Here is a 19,141-nt window from a genome sequence, read left to right on the forward strand (position 1 = left end):
ATTTTGAGGACGCGGAACAGTGAAATGGCAAGCAAGAAACTCAAAAGCTTCTTCAAACTTTTTGCTTTGCTTTTCCCAGCTTCGTTTATTTTGGAAGCTGAAAGTTAGAAGAAAGGTAGAACCTATTGAACCCAGCCCCAAAAGCCAAGGGACGAAGGAAGTGGACCGGACAGATAGAAAACCCTGATACCAAACAACCGACTTCACACGCAGTTGCGGGCGAGACAAAACCCCACCGCTTTCGCCTCCACGCCGGGGCGGTGCCACCGAGCACCAAGAAGGAGGAGGAAAGAAAGAAAGAGAGAACGGCGTATCAAGGAGGTGACCTGAAGTCGACCTTTATAAATGGAGTGAAGATGTACACAGGTCCCATCAGGTGATGGGTTTGGAGACGCACATAACACGATGATTACGATGATGCTTGCATTGTGCCGATAGTATGATGCAGGAGGCTGTTGGCTTAGTATCCCAATTTAGATGAGCGTGTCTAGGGGTGAGCATGATTATAGATTCTACTCTGAAACTTGAGAACTTGACCGATGGGAACATGTAGATTTTAGGTTCTAAGGTATGCATGGTAGGTTCCAAGTTCCAAAAATTAGGAAACCTGTTTCGACGGATAGGTTCCAAGTTCTAGGTAGGTGGAACCTGGAACCTGGTACTTAAATAAGTTTTTTGCGTTTTTTCTTGGTCTATGTCTTCACGTGATTCTGTGGTGTTTTATGGCGTTAGATGATGAATGTATAATCTAGAACCATTAGTTTGAGCTTTTATTTTATGACTTGTTAATGTTTCATATAATTCGTGTGTTTAAATATAAATTGTGGTCAGTAGATTAAAACAACAAGTGGTAGTCATTAAAGGTGATGATTCATTACAATTGTTCAATTAATAATATACGGGAACTTGGGTAGATCCTGGAACGTGTGATAGGGTGGTTTCAAATTCCAAAAAATGAGGAACCTATTCTCATGGATAGGTTTCAGGTGGAACCTGTACGGAACATGGAACCACTTACCCCTGATATCAATTCATGCAATGACTTCTCATTTTAATTGTATTTATTTGAACTGTAATGTCAGGAAAACTAATCTTTTGTTTTCCTTTTGATGAATGACAAACTTGTTCAGTATTATTGTGTTCATTTTTATTTTGTTTAACTAAAAATGAAATAAAAAAAATAACTTGTTAGACCCTGGAACCTGTGACAGTGTAGGTTTCAGGTTCCAAGTTTCAACGGATAGGTTCCAAGTTCCAAAAAATGAGAAACCTGTACCCGATGGTAGATTTCAGATTTTAGATGAAACTTATAAGGAACCTGAAACCACTTACCACTAAACGTATCCTCTGTTCTTGTCCTATAGAGCACCAAGTAAATGTTGACACCAGAAACGGTCGAAAGAATATTTTCCTAAAGAAGGCTGAGATGCTTTGAATTGAAAGAATAGGCACTTCAGGAGAAAAGATTCTGCAAAATCCTGACAAGAAACTCCTCTGGTATTACTGCATCGTGGGAATTATTAATATTTACCTGTCCCTGATGCAACTGAACACGAGGAGATTGCGTGCTTTCCTGTGGCATGGCAATTCTTGCACGGGAATTTAGGTCAAAACCTCGTTGTGTGCTCGTGTTCTGGTGTGCATGGCATGCGCTCTTCACAAGTCACTATTTTTTCCCCATTTCTTTCACCAACACGATTGTACAATCTAATCAGGCATTAAACAAACGACCGTCCCCTTAGTTAAATATTCTCAAGAAAGTGATATGTAAAGTACTTGTAATCTGCCTTTCATCAAGTTGGAAATATAAAATCAGACCTGTAATCAATATTAATACCACGTGAACAGTTGCAAAAAATATCAAATATTCTCCCTTTGGATTGACAAATCATTCGGAAAATACTTGATAAAACATTAAACGAGATTTCATCCTATCATTGCAAACATCTACAATTTTTGCGTTGGGTCATTATGATAGTTCCAAATAGCAAAAAGAAAGTTCACATAAGATATCTTATTATAAAGTAAGTATAGTTGAGGATGATATATATGATATCCGGATCGATTCCTCAAAATTGATTTGAATGATCCACCATAAAAGGAAAAAAACTATGAGAGAGAGAGAGAGAGAGAGAGAGAGAGAGAGAGAGAGAGAGAGAGAGAGAGAGAGAGAGCAATTGATCATCTCACCTTAAGTCAATTTTTCCCAATATACTATGCCATTAATGTTTAGCTGAGGTCCTTAATGGAGGTTTATATATAAGCAAGTCATGATCATCCACCTTCTTATAGATCTAAAAATATCGGAAACCCCAAAAAGAATTGTGCATACAAATGTTGTCTTTTTCTCCTAGTGTTTGGCCCTTTGAGGATTCAACCTGCCATGAACAAGAGAACTGCAAGCACAGAGATGCCCGCACTTGCTCTTCACCACCTCCTCTCCATTTTCCCTTCTCATCACCGTCTCCTCATGCGGAGCTAGTACTTGATCATTCCAATATCCCATTTGCAGCGAAGAACGGCGAAGTCACGATGGTCAAGAAGCTGAACCACAACGCCAGCGAGCGCGATCGGCGGAAGAAAATCAACAGTTTGTACTCCACGCTCCGTTCGCTGCTTCCGTCTGCTGATCAAACGGTAATCCTTAAGTCCTGTATCTACAAGGAAGTTGTTGGAACTAGTCTTTTATTTCCTTTCCTCGGGTACACACTTTGCCGAAAACAGAAAAAACTGATGGAGAGAATAATAAAGAGTAGTAGCTAGTGGACAATATTGTTGATCACATATGAACCCTAGTTTCTGTGTTATTCTCTAAATCCTTAATGCATAACGTGATGTTCTATACTTTTTATTTGTAGCTGCTTCAACTTCAAGTCACTACATAGTTATCTTTCTGTCTTGGGTCCGGAGAAATTAAAGGAAGACACTTATTGGGTTTTAACAGAGTTTGATCTTGTCCTTTTCCCTCTAGAAAAAGTTGAGTATTCCGGAGACAGTGTCCCGAGTGCTGAAACACATACCAGAACTGCAACAGCAACTGCAGACACTCGCTCAAGAGAAGGAAGAACTTCTATCAAGAATCAATGCCACCCAAGGAAGAGATGATTGCCCTCGCCAAGAAAACAGCAAACGAAACGGTGCACTTCCCAATTCGGTGCCATCTATTTCGACAAATCGTTTGAGTGAGAGTGAGGTTGCAATCCAAATATGCACAACAAAGGTCATGACTCAGAATACTGTCGACTTCTCTGAGATATTGCTTACCTTGAATTATCATGGCTATCCTCTAATAAATGCTTCCACGTTCAAGTCATTCGGAGGGACAAGAACGTCCTTCTACAATCTACACGTTCAGGTACTTTGGTCGGTTTACTATTAGTTTCTTTAGTCATACCCAAATTTGCAATTTTAGTTTCTTGACATGGTATATAGATATATCATTGGCATGCTTTTTGAATGATGATCATTTGAATATGTGAAGGTTGAGAGAAGTTGGGGGATGGAGTGTGAGGCTTTGAAGGAGAAACTACTGGCGTTATATGATCAGAAGGGAAGGGAAGTAAAATTCCTGAGACAACTTGAAAATCAGATCATGATGCAATAGTCCCTCCATTAGTATATAAATTCATCAATGAAGCCCTTCAGCTTGGTGTTCTGCTTAAGCATTTGTAAATATACTGCATGTAATCTGAGAATGTCTTTATACATTTCTTTTTCGAATATGTAAGTTTTAAACAGATAATTGTTTAAAAGGCTGTTGAAGGAATGTCTTTTTAGCCAGTGTATTACTTAAACGAAGTTACTCCTTTTTCAGTTTAAGTATTTTGAAGCTATAATTTGACAACCATGGTGATGACGATAAGTTAAACCAAAAAGAAATTTCCTAATTGCATAAGTTAAATAAACCTTTATTTGATCTATTTAATAACACTAAGTCCTTCGCATCTAGATTTCGTTTTCGCGTTGAAATAGGTTACATATAAATTGGTAATTTATATCGTCGACCTTTGGTTAAACATGATATGGCCGTGGGCCAAATTTCAATTATGAGAAGATATTGGGTTCTCACGAAATAACTTTCATGATGTTGATAACCTTATCCTCGGTAATTTACCTTAATGAAATGGTGAAATCAACAAGTCTCCATCTTTTGTAAATGATCGGACGGTCAAAATCAAAACACCCTTTTCATTCCATTCCATGCCCGAGATTCTGCATTTTGGACCGCAGAATTCCACAGACCCCCCTCCCCCAAAAGTGATGGATGAAATTGATGTTTAATTAAACGGGTCTTGCACGGCCGGACCCATTTAAGGAAGGCCTTTCACGGCCCGGCTCATTTTCATCGCATGCTTCCCTCGAGACAAAACGATCTATGTTATACTGCGAATTCATCAAATCATACCATTATACACCACCAAAATCTTCCAAAATCAAGTCCCTCCTCATCGTACAAATAGAACTCGTACCCGGCTGTGATTGCAAGATGATAATCAATCGCGAGGGGAGACTATAGCTTGACACGGTATAGATTCCTCGTCAGTTCTGACTTCCGATTGCATTAAATTCTTCGGAACATACTCAAACTGATAGATACTATTATTTTGATCGGAAAAGAAATCGAATGCTACTATTGGCTTGGACTAGATATATATACACACACATCATAATCGAATGTATTTTCTTATGAAGCATGTTAGACGGTCGTTCTTGAGACACTCGTCGCAATCCATTTCTAGTTTATCATCGTCATTTCCAATTCTTGCAAAATGGGCACCCCTCTGCCTATTCATACACAGTCAGAATCTTCCGATGGAAAAACCAAGACTATATGCCCTCGTACGGACAACGCTTTCACCTATATTTTCAGCTTCCGTCATCATTCTTGGTCGTGATCGGGGATATTTGTCTCTCGCCTTCTGCTTTATTGGTATAAAAAACAAGCAGGTGCAATGTACTTTGCTACCGGCACTGGTGGCATGGAATTACTTAATTTAGGTACAAGATGGTGGGGTTCCCATGTTTAATTTTTTCTCATCCGAGGTTGGCCACACGTACGGGTTTTAGTTGCACATAAACATAACATAGGAGCAACTTGCTGGGGTGTCGGCCAGTAGCATACTGAAAGTTTTGCATCTGGCGTATTAGATTTTTAAAACCCCGCCATGGACAAAAAAGCTCAGCAAAACGAGGGCGTGGTCTAGGGTTTAGGGCTGGATGAAGAGATTCTGCAGCAAGTTGTATCTGAGGAACTGCACAGGCCGAGGAGAATTATTCTCTGGGAATGGCGCTCGATTGTGAATGGCTTACTGGTGGTGGGACTGGGAGTGAACAGCGGAGAGAGGGAAGAAGACAAGGCAATGAATTCTGCACAAAAGACAAACAAATTACTACGTTTGCATCGGCACATACGCGAGAGAGCAAGGAGGAGGTTAATCAATTGTTTTCGGACATGCTGCCGGATCAAGATAGTTTATTATTGACACTTGCACGGATAGGTTTGGGCTTTGGGCGGGACCATTTTAAGTCCTATATATTGACTTGTATGAGAGATTATTGTAACAGTGGTTGTGGTATTGTAAAACCTAAATATTATAGTAGAATCCCTGCGGGATGTAGCCCTATATTCGATGTGAACCTCGAGTAAACTTGTGTGTCAAATTTTCTATTATCTGTGTGATTGTTCTGATTCGGTTCGGATATAACCCCATCAGATTTATGTGTGGAGTTAGGCCTTTCTCTATTTGATTTATATGTATTGTTATGACTGACGTGGGAGCGCGAACAAAAGAGACGATTCGAGCAATCTGTTGTTGCATATTAAGAATTTGATTTGATGAGATGATTTATACGTGGGGTTAAGCCTTTCTCTATTTAATTTATGTGTGTTGTTATGGCCGATGTGGAAGCGTGATCGAACGAAACGATTCGAGCAAAGGTTGACTTGCACAAATTAAACCTGGCCATTGACGATGTATGTGGTCTGGAGGTGCGCCTATTTCGCTAGGAGAGATCGAAGAGATGGTTTTTGCTGCAATCGGCAAAATAGAGATACAATCGCTTGAAACACTCATGAATAAGTGTTCCCCAATCCTAGATAACAGTCATACCCACAAGAGTCGGTCACAAGAAAGGAGACATCTCAAGATCTCCACTCTCTTGAATGACGGCTCTCAAAACTCTTTAGGTTTTTTTTCCAAATTCCTTACAAAATAAATTCAAAAATATGATTTTAAGAATTGCTGAATCAGGACCAGGTGCCCATAAGAAATAAGCCCGAGCCCCGGCTACTACCCCGGAAAGTACCATGGTTTCCGAATAGAATGGCGAACTTCGAACCAAAATCAACAAAGTTTTACCTTGGCAAGAAGTTTAATTTCTACTGGGGTGGGGGGGGCATTTCTGACACTACACGATTATATACTCTGACATGATAAAGAATTAGCGGGTTTGGATTGAGGCTGATTGTATGTGGTCAATATCGTGTCAACCTGTGAGACATGATTAGTAATCGTGTTGTGTTCGTGTCCAACCCGACACACAAGAAATTGATCCGCATAAGCTGTTTAAATCAACGGGTTAGTGTGGATACAACTTGTATGCGAGATTATTTCTCTCTGGTATTCATCATTAGGATCTTAAGCTGAAGATATTTCATCGACTACAAATAAGTTATTTGATTTAATTTGATGACATTTTGCTACTAGATCGTTGCAATTTGTTAATCTATTTTATGAAAACATTAGCATATTTCATGTCAGGTTTGTGTTGGTGGTTGATTTCATGTCCTGCGGGTCATCTGATAGTGTCGACTCTTCGACCCGTTTTTAAGCGGGTTGCATAAATCTCGTCGTGTCAATATTTAATTTTCGAGTCCCATTCATGTCATGTATGTTGACACAATTACTTGATTGGGTCGTGTGCAAATTGATCGGTTGTGTAGCATATCCCTATATCAACACGGCATAAGACACACGAAAACGAATTGCGATCCCTAACTTTTACCTCATTGTCGGTCGTCTTCTCTCCCAAGCTCCCTCCTTATAACAAAGCATGGTATCCAGCAATTTAGATTACAGATTTTTTTTCCCTAGCAAAAGTCAAAGTTGAGAGTTTTAAGACCCGTTGGAATTAATACAAAACTAGGTTCTACCAAATGTGAAGAGAGTCGAATTTTGAGAGCGACTGACCGTGCTTCCTCAAACATTCAGATAAAGTTAAATGCTCATAAATTGCTTAATCTATTCTCAAGCGGTCTTATTGTGCCTACTAATATAAGAATTTTTGGCATCATAAATAAATGTAAAAAATTCGTTCATTGAATGGTAACGAAGGTAAAACAAGTATATATGCTATTGCATGTAAAGCAACTACTCCTTTGCCAGCACACACCCTTACCAAAAAAACTACTCCTTTGCCAGCACACACAAAATCAAATGGCAGTTTAATACAAGTTGAAAGAATCAGGTTGATTACGGAGCGAACTGGGCCATTAAGAAATCGATCAACTTGGCGCCGATAGCGATGGGGTTCGGCCAGAATCATTCCCTCTACGTACATCAGACCTCTCGGACCTTTGAATTTATTGGCCGATCCTAAAATATAAAACTTTGGTCATTTCCCATTTATATTTGTAATTTATGTTTGTGGGCGCCAGGAGAGACTTCTGCGAGGTGCAATGAACCTCGCAGCGAAGATGTTAAATCAAACTCCATGATCAGAGAACGAGCATTTTGCACGGCGGACATACCAGGTCAATCCAATCGCGAATCTCTGTTTTTTTCCTTAAAGTAAAACAAGTTGTTGTATTCTGAAACGGTGGTGAAAAAATGGTTGCGTGCAACCAATGTCTTAAAAACTTGAGAGTAACACTATCTGTTTAATGGGGACAGATTATGAACGAGTGTAAGAAGGAATGCGATTCATCAGTCTTTCAATACTGTTTCGTGTGCTTGTTGCTTTCATAAGGTGCACCAATTTTCGACGCCAATCCGTTTATCTGGCGGGTGTTAAGCATGTTCGAGTTGAGCTTTAATCGTGTTAGTGTCGTTAAATAAATCGATCTGGTTACACATTAATAATAAGTGTGCCAATGTTCATGGTTTGACCATTTTAGCCCGATTATACATGACAGTCTTAGACACGTTTAATTAAACATGTCGACGTACTATAAGTGTTGACATGATATATTTGGATAAATTTAGAAATGGCAAGAGATACGTTTAAGCATATTTTTTATATAATAGATTCAATTTTGAATTTATTAAAAGTGTCATGTCGCGTAACCTATTTAATGAAAGTATTGTGTTTGGGTTTCCAAGAACGCGACACAATTAATAAAAATGTCATGTTTTGGGTTAGACATGAATTCCACGCGGTTAATCATGATGTCAAAACACAAATTCATAGCCCAAATTAGTGATAAGATCCTTAAACATCTTTTAATCTTTGCATTTGCCTATAAGAATTGACAAAACGAAGTCATATGCAGTGTTGACCCTATGAACTTCATTCATTATGCTTTTACGATAATTCTCTTGTCCATGCAATTCCTCCAATCAAACCCGCTCTTTGATTGGTCAGTGCACATTACGTGGTCACCTACATGTAATTCTATCTAAAAAATAAACACCCAAAGAACCCTACTCCATCACCATCAGCCCCAGCTCTCTCTCTCTCTCTCTCTCTCTCTCTCTCTCTCTCTCTCTCTCTCTCTCATATCTGACTGCTGTACGAGTAACTCTCGCCGCCCGCCGGCGTCCCAACAATTCTCTCTGGTCACGTTTCCAACAGGTTACGTCGCCGACGGCAGTGGTTTCTTTCTCTCTTCGTTGATACCGACGCCATTGATCGCCAACGGCGTCGTACCCAGTCAAGCTCCTGCAGTAGCAAATGGTGGGGGAGCTGGAGTCTGGATACGCCCCAAGCTACGCATCCTGGGGCTTGGTCAGTGCCTCTGTCGACGTACAGTTCTTGCCAAGGGGGGGGGGGGCGGCTTTGGTTTGGTTGTTGAGGAGGCCATGGCGGAGCTATGGTGGCGGCAATTGAGCCGTGGCGGTTCTGGGAGAGAGAGAGAGAGAGAGAGTGTCTTGTTAGGGTTTCGATATATTTGTGCGAGTAACAATTTCCTATACATGCTATATTTCATAAAAAACCACTAATCACATAGGTGAGATCAAAATGATTCTTCCGAATATGATTAAAGGATAGTAATATAGCTCTATTTGATATTATCTTGTAAGTGCTTCTCGTGGCAAACTCCATATGATGCATATCCATTTGTATTCGAACTAGAATCTTTCCTAATGTCTTCCTAAATATAAATACAAATATATATAATTCATAATGTAAAGTAACGTTTGACCATTTAATAGGTTCATACAAATCTATAACATATAATGTAAAGTGCAGAGAACCTGTCGCTATCTCGGCTGTACTACTGGAGACTCCGGTAAAGTAAGAATAGGAGTAACTTTTGACCATTAATAGATTTATCAATGCTAGGAAAAATCCATTTTACACATATAAATGAAATATTTCCATTAATTCCTCAAAAGTTTTTCAAGTATACATCATACTGTAAATTTGATGTAAGCAAATGTTTCGTCCTTATTTGAGGAAAGTAATTTTTTTACATGTGTTATCACTCTTTTTTCCGTAATTCGTTGAAATTTATTGTAATTGATCTTCAATGCATGAAATCAACGTTGGAGATATACCCATGGTTTATGAAACAAGCCCGTGCTTGCACACTCACAATACTAGTTAACCAAGGATAATCAGCATATCACTTTCAACACAGATACTCACATCCAATCTTCAATCAGTTTATTTCACGGAAAATGAACTTTGCTGGAAAATATGTTCAAATAAACTTATTTCCAAGGACAATCAGTTTCACTTTTCGATATTTGACTATATTTTGCAAATACTATGGAGGCCATTGTCTGATATTTGTTATGAAACACGCCTTTGAGAAAAGTTTTGATTACATCCAGAGCTTGTGTTTCGGCATTGATGAGCTAGGCCCGACCGCAGGGTCTTCGGCATGGCCATTGGCGTCTTGTGCCTGAGTGTTGCGAACCTAAACACGAGCGTTGGGGCCTTGGCTTGGGCCATCAGAATACTGAGAGCACACAAGCCAAGATCTAGCGTCCGATCGGCGAAGACCTAGGCATGGGCATTGGGGTCCCAGTCCTAACCTCAGGGCCCATGCCCGGGGCCTAGCGACTCGAGCTCGGCCTCAGAGGTCCTAGGCGTCGGAGCCGAGTACTTGGGCTCGATCTCCAAGGTCTCGGGTATGGGCGCTCAAGACTCGTGCACGGCCACTAGGGGCCCGAGCATGAGCGCCGGGGTCCCAAGCCCAATTGCTTGGGACTTGAACAAGGGTGTCGAGGTCTCAGGTCAGGCTTAAGGGGATCATGGCTCAAGCACTGGGGTCCGATCATATTTTGATAAATGACTTTTGCTTTTTTAAAGAGAAATTCATTTTTCTAACTTTATATAAAGTTTTTTCGTCGACTATAAAAAAGATTTTCCATTGACTCATAAGCGATCTAAACGGTGGGATATGATTTCGAGTAATGATTTTTCCCTAAAATAAATGGACTTTAAGGCTTTCCTCTTTCCATGCTCTCTTAATTAACTGGATAATCATTAGCTTTTTCATGTCGAAACATTCGGAACATTCAATGAACCACCTCAATATTTTTGACCTAATCCGTCGCCCAATGTCCGAAAGACATCGTTATCTTAAAAATCATTGCAAAAGACAAAGGGCCGGTATAACAGATTGCCATTCCCAATTGGAGCTCTAGCCATCGAATCAGCGCGGGATAAGATGGGCCAAAAGAAAGTTGAGATTGGAAGGACTAATGGAAATAGCTTTCATCTCAATCAATTCCGATTAGTTTGGCAATGGGGGCATCTTGACAATTGCTACAAATCCTCCTTAGTTTTCCTATATTAATAAGACCATCATAGTTGGAGGATCAACTATATATTATAAGTTAATGGAATTCGATGCATGCAAGGTTCCATGCATCTGCGCACACTTTCCTCCCGTTAGGTAACTTATGCATGCTTTAAGTCATCTGAAAATGACTTGTTTCTTATATTATTAGTAACACGCCATTTCTTGGGCGAGAGCTGCTTGTCAATGGAGTGAAGAAGGACTTTGTGGCCCACCACTTGTTACACTCCCTCTTCTCGGGCTATAGGGATTACTCTTTAGACTCGGGGGCTTGAGTTTCCCTTTCGATCATAACTCTTCTAGGGGTAAAGGACAAAAAAATTCTAAACCTATTTTATTGGTACCAATTCAATCTTACACTTTTTAATTGAATCAATTTAGTCTTAAACCTTTTTACATTAATATCAATTCAGTCCATCCAGCCAATTTAGGCCAGAAATTGCTAACATAGACGCTGGTCATCCTATGTGACACGACTGGTGCTGACATAGATATTTTATTTAATTTTTATATATTTTCGAATTTTTTTTAAAATTTTTCTTTTTCTTATTATTTCATTTCCTTTCTCTTTTTCCTTTTTCCTTCCCTTCGTCGATCGCCAGCCTCCGTGGCCGGCGGAGGTTGTCGGCGAGGGCAAGGGTTGGATGAGGTCGCCCCTCGCCAGACGCCGACGAAGGCCGGGATGACTTGGCCAGCCTATGGTGAAGGCCAACCTCGCTTGGGAAAGGCCTCTCGCCGGATTTGGCTAGGGGTTGCCTCACCCAGCCCTCGTTGACCCTCGCCAAAGGCCAACGAGGGTCAGCCCCAGGATTCTAGGCCCTTGACCTTGTCAGCGACCGGCGACCTCCGCCAGCCATGGAGGCTAGCGACCAGCGAGGGAAGGAAAAAAGAAAAAAAGTAAAAGGAAAGAAAAAAAGAAAAGGGAAAAGAAAAATTATTAAAAATTTTGGAAAAAAATATTTAAAAAATATTTGAAAATGTCCATGTCAGCACCCATTGTGCCACCCATTGGTCAAGTGGACTAAATTGGTACCTATGTGAAAATGTTTAGGATTAAATTGGTAAAATTAAAAAATTTAATGCTGAATTGGTACAAATGGAATAGGTTTAGGAATTTTTTGGTACTTTTCCCTTCTTTTAGGACAGTGGGTTCCATAACCGGTTGTATTATTGTTGAGCTATCATAAGCTGTTGTAGATTTGTGTATATTTTCTTTGCAAATTAGAACGACTTCACAAAATCAAGGGCTTTATTGTTGTCGATCGAGGGCTGCGGACATTTCGGGACCACGTACGGTCGTTCTTGCGACCAAGATGTTAGATGACGAGCAGTCTTGCAAGAACAAAAGAGGCCGGCCCAAAGCTCAGAGGGAAGTATTGTGTTAGCCGAGGGAAAGGCCTATATAGTCGCGGCGGAGTCGTACGTTGAAAAGGCCGAGTGTGGTTCATAGTTTTGTTGCGCGTCCCCGGCATAAATCATGCATAAGTTTTGATTCACATCAAGGAAAAACAGGACCCTCTTTGTTAGATTCATCATCTACGTAGGCACTATGAAAGCCATGATGAATGTACTTCCTCATTGTATGGCTCCAAGAGGTTACATGATTGACTAGGAATCGAACTCGGGGGAAAACTCCCACTTATATCGAGCACGCAAAATCCGTTTTACCACTCAAAATCCCAACCGTACCAATCGAAACTTAAACATCAAGAAAACAAGAACGGGAGGAGATTGGCGGTGGGATATTTTCAAAGCTTCCGAAACGGGCAAACCCGTGAGAAAGGGGGAAGAATGATCAGCATCGACGTTTAATGAGAGCAAATCAATAGTGATATTGACGGTTGACGACCCATTTTTTCTCATCTTTCTCCTGACCTTTTGATGTGTGATGTGGGCGCGCGCTGTGCATATATACGTTAGGGTTGGGTGAACCAAGACACCCAACATAAAAAATAATGGAGGGAAAGTATCCGTCGACGACGACTAGTGACGACAACGACCAGCCCGATGTAGTTTTCTTTGTAATAATAAGACCTAGTCATTAAATGTTTCCGCTCGTGCCCTTCTGGTTCCTCCCCCCTCTCCTCATTTCTCGTCCCCCCTCCCTCGTTGTCCCTTTCACATGCCTCTCCCCCAATCTCCCTCTCTCTCTTCTTTAAAACTTTCCACGATATTCCTCCTCGATTACGTTTGTTTTTCCTCTTTCTTGAAAAGATGGCGTTTATGACGCAATTGGATGAAATAAAGATCAGGATGCATGCGCATATTTCAGCTATGGTGATCATCTTCATTCCACTAATTTGTATGTTTCCTTTTGCTAAAATCTGAGCTTATTATACTAGTCAAAGTTTCGATTGGTCCGACCCTGATTTGGACCGGGTCGCATCCTTTTGCTGGGGTAGAAAAAAAAAAGAAGAGGACAGAATTCTCTCTTTTTGTCATAGTTATTCTCTTGTACTGGGGTGTGTGCGTCTATATATAAAACCCATCTTCAACAACTTTTCAATCTCCTTTATTGACTGCACAACTCTCCCTCCCTCCCTCCCTCCCTCTCTCTCTCTCTCACTCCCTTTATCTGCGAGAGAGTTTCCAGAGGGTCTTGGTGGGAGGTTTCGATGTGAACGCAGCAATGGTTGGACCATGCGGCGTCACATGATGATCCTATGTCCACCAGGAGAGATCTGCTAACCATTGATGATCCAGTGATTATCAATAGTTGCTTCGTTTTCATCACCGGAGGTTATAAGATATAGCTTCATGCACAGTGGGGCACATGTTAATGAGGTCGATGATGATCCTCCTGGCCTTGTTCACTCTTCTGCTGCTGGTGCTCCCGCTGGTGTTGCCACCACTGCCCCCGCCGCCGCTGATGCTCCTCTTCGTGCCGGTCCTGATCATGTCCCTCCTCATTTTGCTGGCCTGCTCGCCGGCCCGAGATCCGAGCGTTCCTCTCGCATCTGCTTGAGCTCGAGCTGATGACGACAACGCTGATCAAGTTTTGGTGCAAGGTTTGTGTAATTAGATGGTGAGATTTTTGTATGGTAAGATTGTACTGTACATGCATGTCGGTATGTGGTGTTCAGTCATGAAAGAGACAGAAAATATTCTAGAATGATCAATTTGTTCAGAGCTTTTCTCTTTCAATATCTTTCCTGTTTGAGTGCTGGGGGTTGAAAGATCTGAGGCATGCATGCATTTTTTAGTTTCAAGATGTTCAAGTATTTGAATCTTTTATTGAAAAATGTTCATCAGACATATGCATCAAATTGAAAGTTTCCTTTCTTACTTGGAAAAATTAATGGTTAGTGCGAAAATCACGAAGAGGGTTTCTTTTTCAGGTTTTCGTTTTGTTGATAGGGGGAAAATAATCTGCGAGGAAATTTAGGGTCTACGATGGATCGATGCATTCTAGGATCTTCTTTCTTTCCTTTTCATTGAGAGAACATATGAGCTTTTCTTCTTCCACACTCCTACATAAAAAAGAAACGCAAGAAAAACCCTCTCGAGTTCCTCCACTTTCACGCCAAGAAAGAGCATTGGCGTGCCTTGGAGCAACAATATCTGAGAACATCAATTGGCAAACATAGAATAAAGATTACAAAAAGATAAAATCAAAGAGGGAAAATTGAACAAAATGAATACAGACCCACAAGAAAAGAACAAATTGATTAGTGCAAGGTCATTGGTTCATTAGTGCACGGCCATTGGTTGAAGAAGAACAATCGATCAGAAGAATAGACGGAGAGCACGAGGAAGGACCCAACAAGTGGGCGTTGGTTTTCCGTCTCCTGAAACTTTTTTTCCTTCTTTGCCATTTTGGCGTTAATATCAGCGAAAAAGCAGAAGAAAATCTGACAAGTGGACACCTGTCGGTATGCCTTGAATCCGAAGAGTTGCTATAACTATGGCGACAGATTCATCTGTATACTTTACTCAAAGTCATAGGTATCGGTGGACTAAATAACGCCATTGTTCTTGTTTCGTTTTTGGCGGTTTTCCGGTCAAAAGAAAGGACATAATAATGTAAAAAGAAGCTTCATGTTCGTACGTTCCTATACATACATAGCCGTAGAAAGTAGACTCTGAGCGCAAGATAATCTTTCGTGGACCGGCTTTTGATCTACAACTCAGCAAAAGGAAACTAATTGAGGCGTTCTTACGTTTTTTGGTGTCGGGTCTTTTCTCTTTTGCACCGTTCAAGTCCCCATAATTCATGTTTATTCAAGAAAAGAAATAGTGCCCTTGATTTATGGTGATTGGTCGTTCACTTTGCAGCATAGCTTATAAAAATGTTTGCATGAATTGCTCGGTGGATTGCCAATGTGTATGGGGGTTGTGGGGAACGGTAGCGCATGTATGTGGGTTTAATTTTGACATTTATTCATAATAATGGTTTAAATTTTCTCCTATGTACGTTAAAGGCTTTCTATTAGCACCCATTTCCGTCGTGGTTTTGCACTTTCCCTAGAAGGTTAGGTTATCTATGGTCGGCATACGACATTATTCAGAGTCATTCGAGGTTGAGCTTGAAGCACGCAATAATATAAAGTTTGGCCAGCTATATACATCAGAAACATGAGCATTGGCGAATGTATCTGGTGTAGACCAGTAGACTGAAACTAGCATTTAAGCTGTAGGCTTTAGGTTTAGTAAGCAGAGATTGATGGGTACCACCGATCCTTTTTTGGACCTAGCTATGAAGTACTATACTATATAAGAATACGAGAAATAATAAGGGTCTATCGCTAAGAGAGAGGGTAGGGAACGTATGCAATAAAGGAAACCCAGAGAAGATACCTCTCCAATATTGACCCATCGATCTTCAACTTGATTTTCGTTATCAAGTCGACCTTTGCATGATTAAGGAGGTGGTAGAGTAACATAGTTTTTCGATGTACTTTTGCTTGGTAGTTGGTAGGGTACATATATGCTTGATTCAATGCAGAGAAGGTGGGTTTTCTGCTAACTTTCGGATTACTCATTACTCATTATTCATTCTTGGCACCCATTTCAGTGATTTGTCTAACTTTTCGCTGGCTAGCTCAGTGATTTGAAGACCTAGAGGTTGGAGGGAATGATTGATGATGCTAAGGAAGTTTTCTCAAACCTGAACTGTAAAGCTTCGTTCATGAATGAGCACTTGAGTTGTATCACAGTGAAAAGGATTCATTAGCTTCGCCCTTTTGCGTTCGGTGTATGACAGGACCTATCTTTGCGCTTCATACATTTGTGAAATTTAACAAAATCATGCATGCGTATGGCATACTGTACATCCTTTATTGAAACAAATCGCGTCAACTTCGTGCACTTGTATAAATCTCAACATCTTACCAAAGTAATATTAATATGGAAAGCTGATCTATCGATTACGATACGTTTGTAATTTGGTATGCAAATTTTTCTATCCGGTTTAGACTATTCACGAGATTTTCCCCCCGTGTATTATCTCCTTTAGGCTACGTTCTTTAGGCTACGTTTGGTCGTCTATATTTCTAGCGAAATAGAATTGGATAGGGTATGATATAAAATCCAGGAATTTTGCTTTATCCATTTCACTATTTAGTGTATCGTAGTAATATAACAATATATTTTTACATCTTATCAAAGTTCGTTATTTGGTATGAATGCATATCAGTGTAAATGAATCTAAAAAGTACACAAACTGAGATGGTAAGAATCTCTCATAATATTCTTGCCTACTTCATTTTTATTTATTTATTATTTTACCCTTACTTTTTATTTATTTATTTATTTATTTATTTTCCCTTTCCATCATTCTTTAATCAAAATTTATTAAATAGTAAACTATACTAATATACCAAAAATAATAAAATACCTAAAATATGTAATAAATATAAATACTAAATATATATTTATATATAGTGAATTTATATTGTAAGATCAAAAGATATTTGAATATATAAATAAAAATAGGAATGAATAAAGAAGAAATCGTTGTTAGTATTTTTGTTATTTTGAATTTTTATTTGAATTCAAATATTATTTATATTCAATAATTTTATTAAATTAATAAGTTTGTTGTTCGAGAAAAATAATTTTTATATTATGGATATAAAAAATCCTATCCACATTTATCTCACCTCCCCCATGAGATTATTTTATCCAGGCTATATCCCTCTTATATCCAACTTTATCCTGTCTTGGGCAGGAACCAAATATAAGATATGATAAATTTTATCCTATTATAAATTTTATCCGGGCTACCCAATGTATAGGGTTTTAATCAATCGATTGCCCAATTTTATTGTAATTTTCTTTGGAGTTTGGATAAAGATTTCTCTCTTTTAATTTAGTAATATCCTATCACATCTTATTTTATGAGGGAAGGCATTAGAGGAGCTTGGAAATTTGTTGGGTGAAAATAGACGGTAAGCACTAACTGCATGAGTCGTGAGAAGACATTGGAATTTTATTTGGAATTAAGATAACAACCAAGAGCAAAATGAAAGGTAAAATGGTATTAAACTCCATTGACAATTGGAATATTAATTAACAGGTGCTATTGCATAAGAATAAGTTTTCTTTTTCATTTACATTTAAGTCGCTCATCAATTCACTGAAAGGGATTAGCAGATTGAAGGGAAAATAGTCCAAAAAGTCATAAATCTATTGTATGGTGGCCAATTCATTCTAAGCTTTTCAATTTGGATAGCTTAGTTATAAATTTTTTATTATTTGCCAATGTAGTCATTTTGGCCATTTTTTTGTGGGAAATTGTTGATGTGGCAGTCCAGTGAGCTCCAACCATTCTATGTGGCACGGCCAACTTTCACGTTGACAATTTTTGCAATTTTTTAAAAATTTTCCTAATGTTTTCTTTTTTTTCCTTTTTCTTTTTTTCCTATTTTCCTCCATCGGTCGCTTGGGGCTTCGGCGATGGCCGGCGGAGATTGCCGACCACAAGTGATGGCTGCGACGCCCTTGCCTTGCCAAATCTTGGTAAGGGCTCGCGGGCGCTCACCCAAATCTGGCAAGGGTTGCGCGCCCTCACCTGTGGTCAGTGAGGGCCGAGACACCATCGTCGAGGCCTCGAAGACCGGCAGAAGGAAGCGAGAAAAAGGAAAAAAAAAAAAAGAAAGATAAGAAAAGGGAAAGAAAAGAAAAATTGAAAATATTTTAAAAATTGCAAAAACCGTCCACGTCAACACCGGTCATACCAAGTAGGACGGTCAATGTCCACGTCAACGATATCCTGCTATAATTGGCCGGAATGACTACATTGAAAAATTATCAAAAGATTTAGGACTAAATTGGCCACATCGGAAAATTTATGACTGAATTGACGGTCGTACAATAAGTTTCAAACAATTATTGCGCAGATCATGTATTTATACAAATAAATGATCAAGCAAGTGCTAGACCTCCAAATGGATACACCAAAGCCACTTGAACATGTACACAAAGATTGTGTTGATCTCTACCGTGAAATTTTCATTAACTTCGAAGTTGGTATTTACTTTGACATTTCCCATCGCAATCTTGACCGAACTTAGGCAGTGGGACGGACTCAGAGACACAAATTACAAGCGAGGTTCTGAGCTTGCAACAAGTTAAGAGAAATATGTTGTCTGCACTATGAATCATTTTTGAGCACGCAAAATTTCACGCGCGACTTATTCCAGTTCAGTGTTTGTGGAAACCATGTTACATTAGGAACAGTTGAATAGTTCGGACCATTCTTTGCCACACGAATCAAATAAAATTAAATAACCGTGCGGTCTTCCGACGATGTATTTTCATTCGTCTATTCCATTTTTTTATTAACTTTGAGTGAATTTCGGGGTCAAGATTTTAGTTTTAGGGAGGGTAATCGTCATTCTAGACTTCTAGTAACCTTGTATATCCAGCAGTGGAAGAATAGAAAGGAAAAAAAAAAAAAAACCACTCCACCTCGTCCCGAAAGGTGCGTGTCATGTCCCTTTCGTGGCTTCCGGAGATCAATGAGAAATTTTGACAATAAGGCAAGTTGTACCATGCGATATAGTTGAAGATTTCAGCGAGAGCTTGAGAATTAGAGATGTTGAGCGTCACAAAGCAAGAGCTGTCGGCAGTCGGCCTAAGAAATTAGTACTAAAGCAGCTGTTCCAATGTCTGTATGAGTCGCACGTTGAACATGTAGGGATCCTATCCTCTCGACAGTGCAGCCGA

The 19,141-nt window shown here is 39.7% G+C and overlaps 1 protein-coding gene and 1 long non-coding RNA gene across 2 annotated transcripts; both read left to right on the plus strand.

Moving 5' to 3' along the window:
- The first annotated feature begins 2,302 nt into the window (after positions 1-2,302).
- On the plus strand, positions 2,303-3,751 carry LOC130134706 (transcription factor ORG2-like). The gene is made up of 3 exons (XM_056302311.1): positions 2,303-2,637; positions 2,972-3,355; positions 3,482-3,751. Exons 1-3 carry the CDS (start codon positions 2,335-2,337, stop codon positions 3,602-3,604), a joined length of 810 nt encoding a protein of 269 aa, XP_056158286.1. The 5' UTR covers positions 2,303-2,334; the 3' UTR covers positions 3,605-3,751.
- A 9,235-nt stretch (positions 3,752-12,986) lies between these two features.
- Positions 12,987-16,235, plus strand: LOC130134707 (uncharacterized). The gene is made up of 2 exons (XR_008814242.1): positions 12,987-13,980; positions 16,019-16,235. It is a non-coding gene; the product is annotated as an uncharacterized LOC130134707 (long non-coding RNA).
- Positions 16,236-19,141: the final 2,906 nt, after the last annotated feature.

The sequence above is a fragment of the Syzygium oleosum genome, unplaced genomic scaffold, assembly GCF_021117445.2.
Source record: "Syzygium oleosum isolate NSW1041296 unplaced genomic scaffold, Sole_v2.1 Sole_v2.23, whole genome shotgun sequence".
In the NCBI taxonomy this organism is placed as follows: Eukaryota; Viridiplantae; Streptophyta; class Magnoliopsida; order Myrtales; family Myrtaceae; genus Syzygium; species Syzygium oleosum.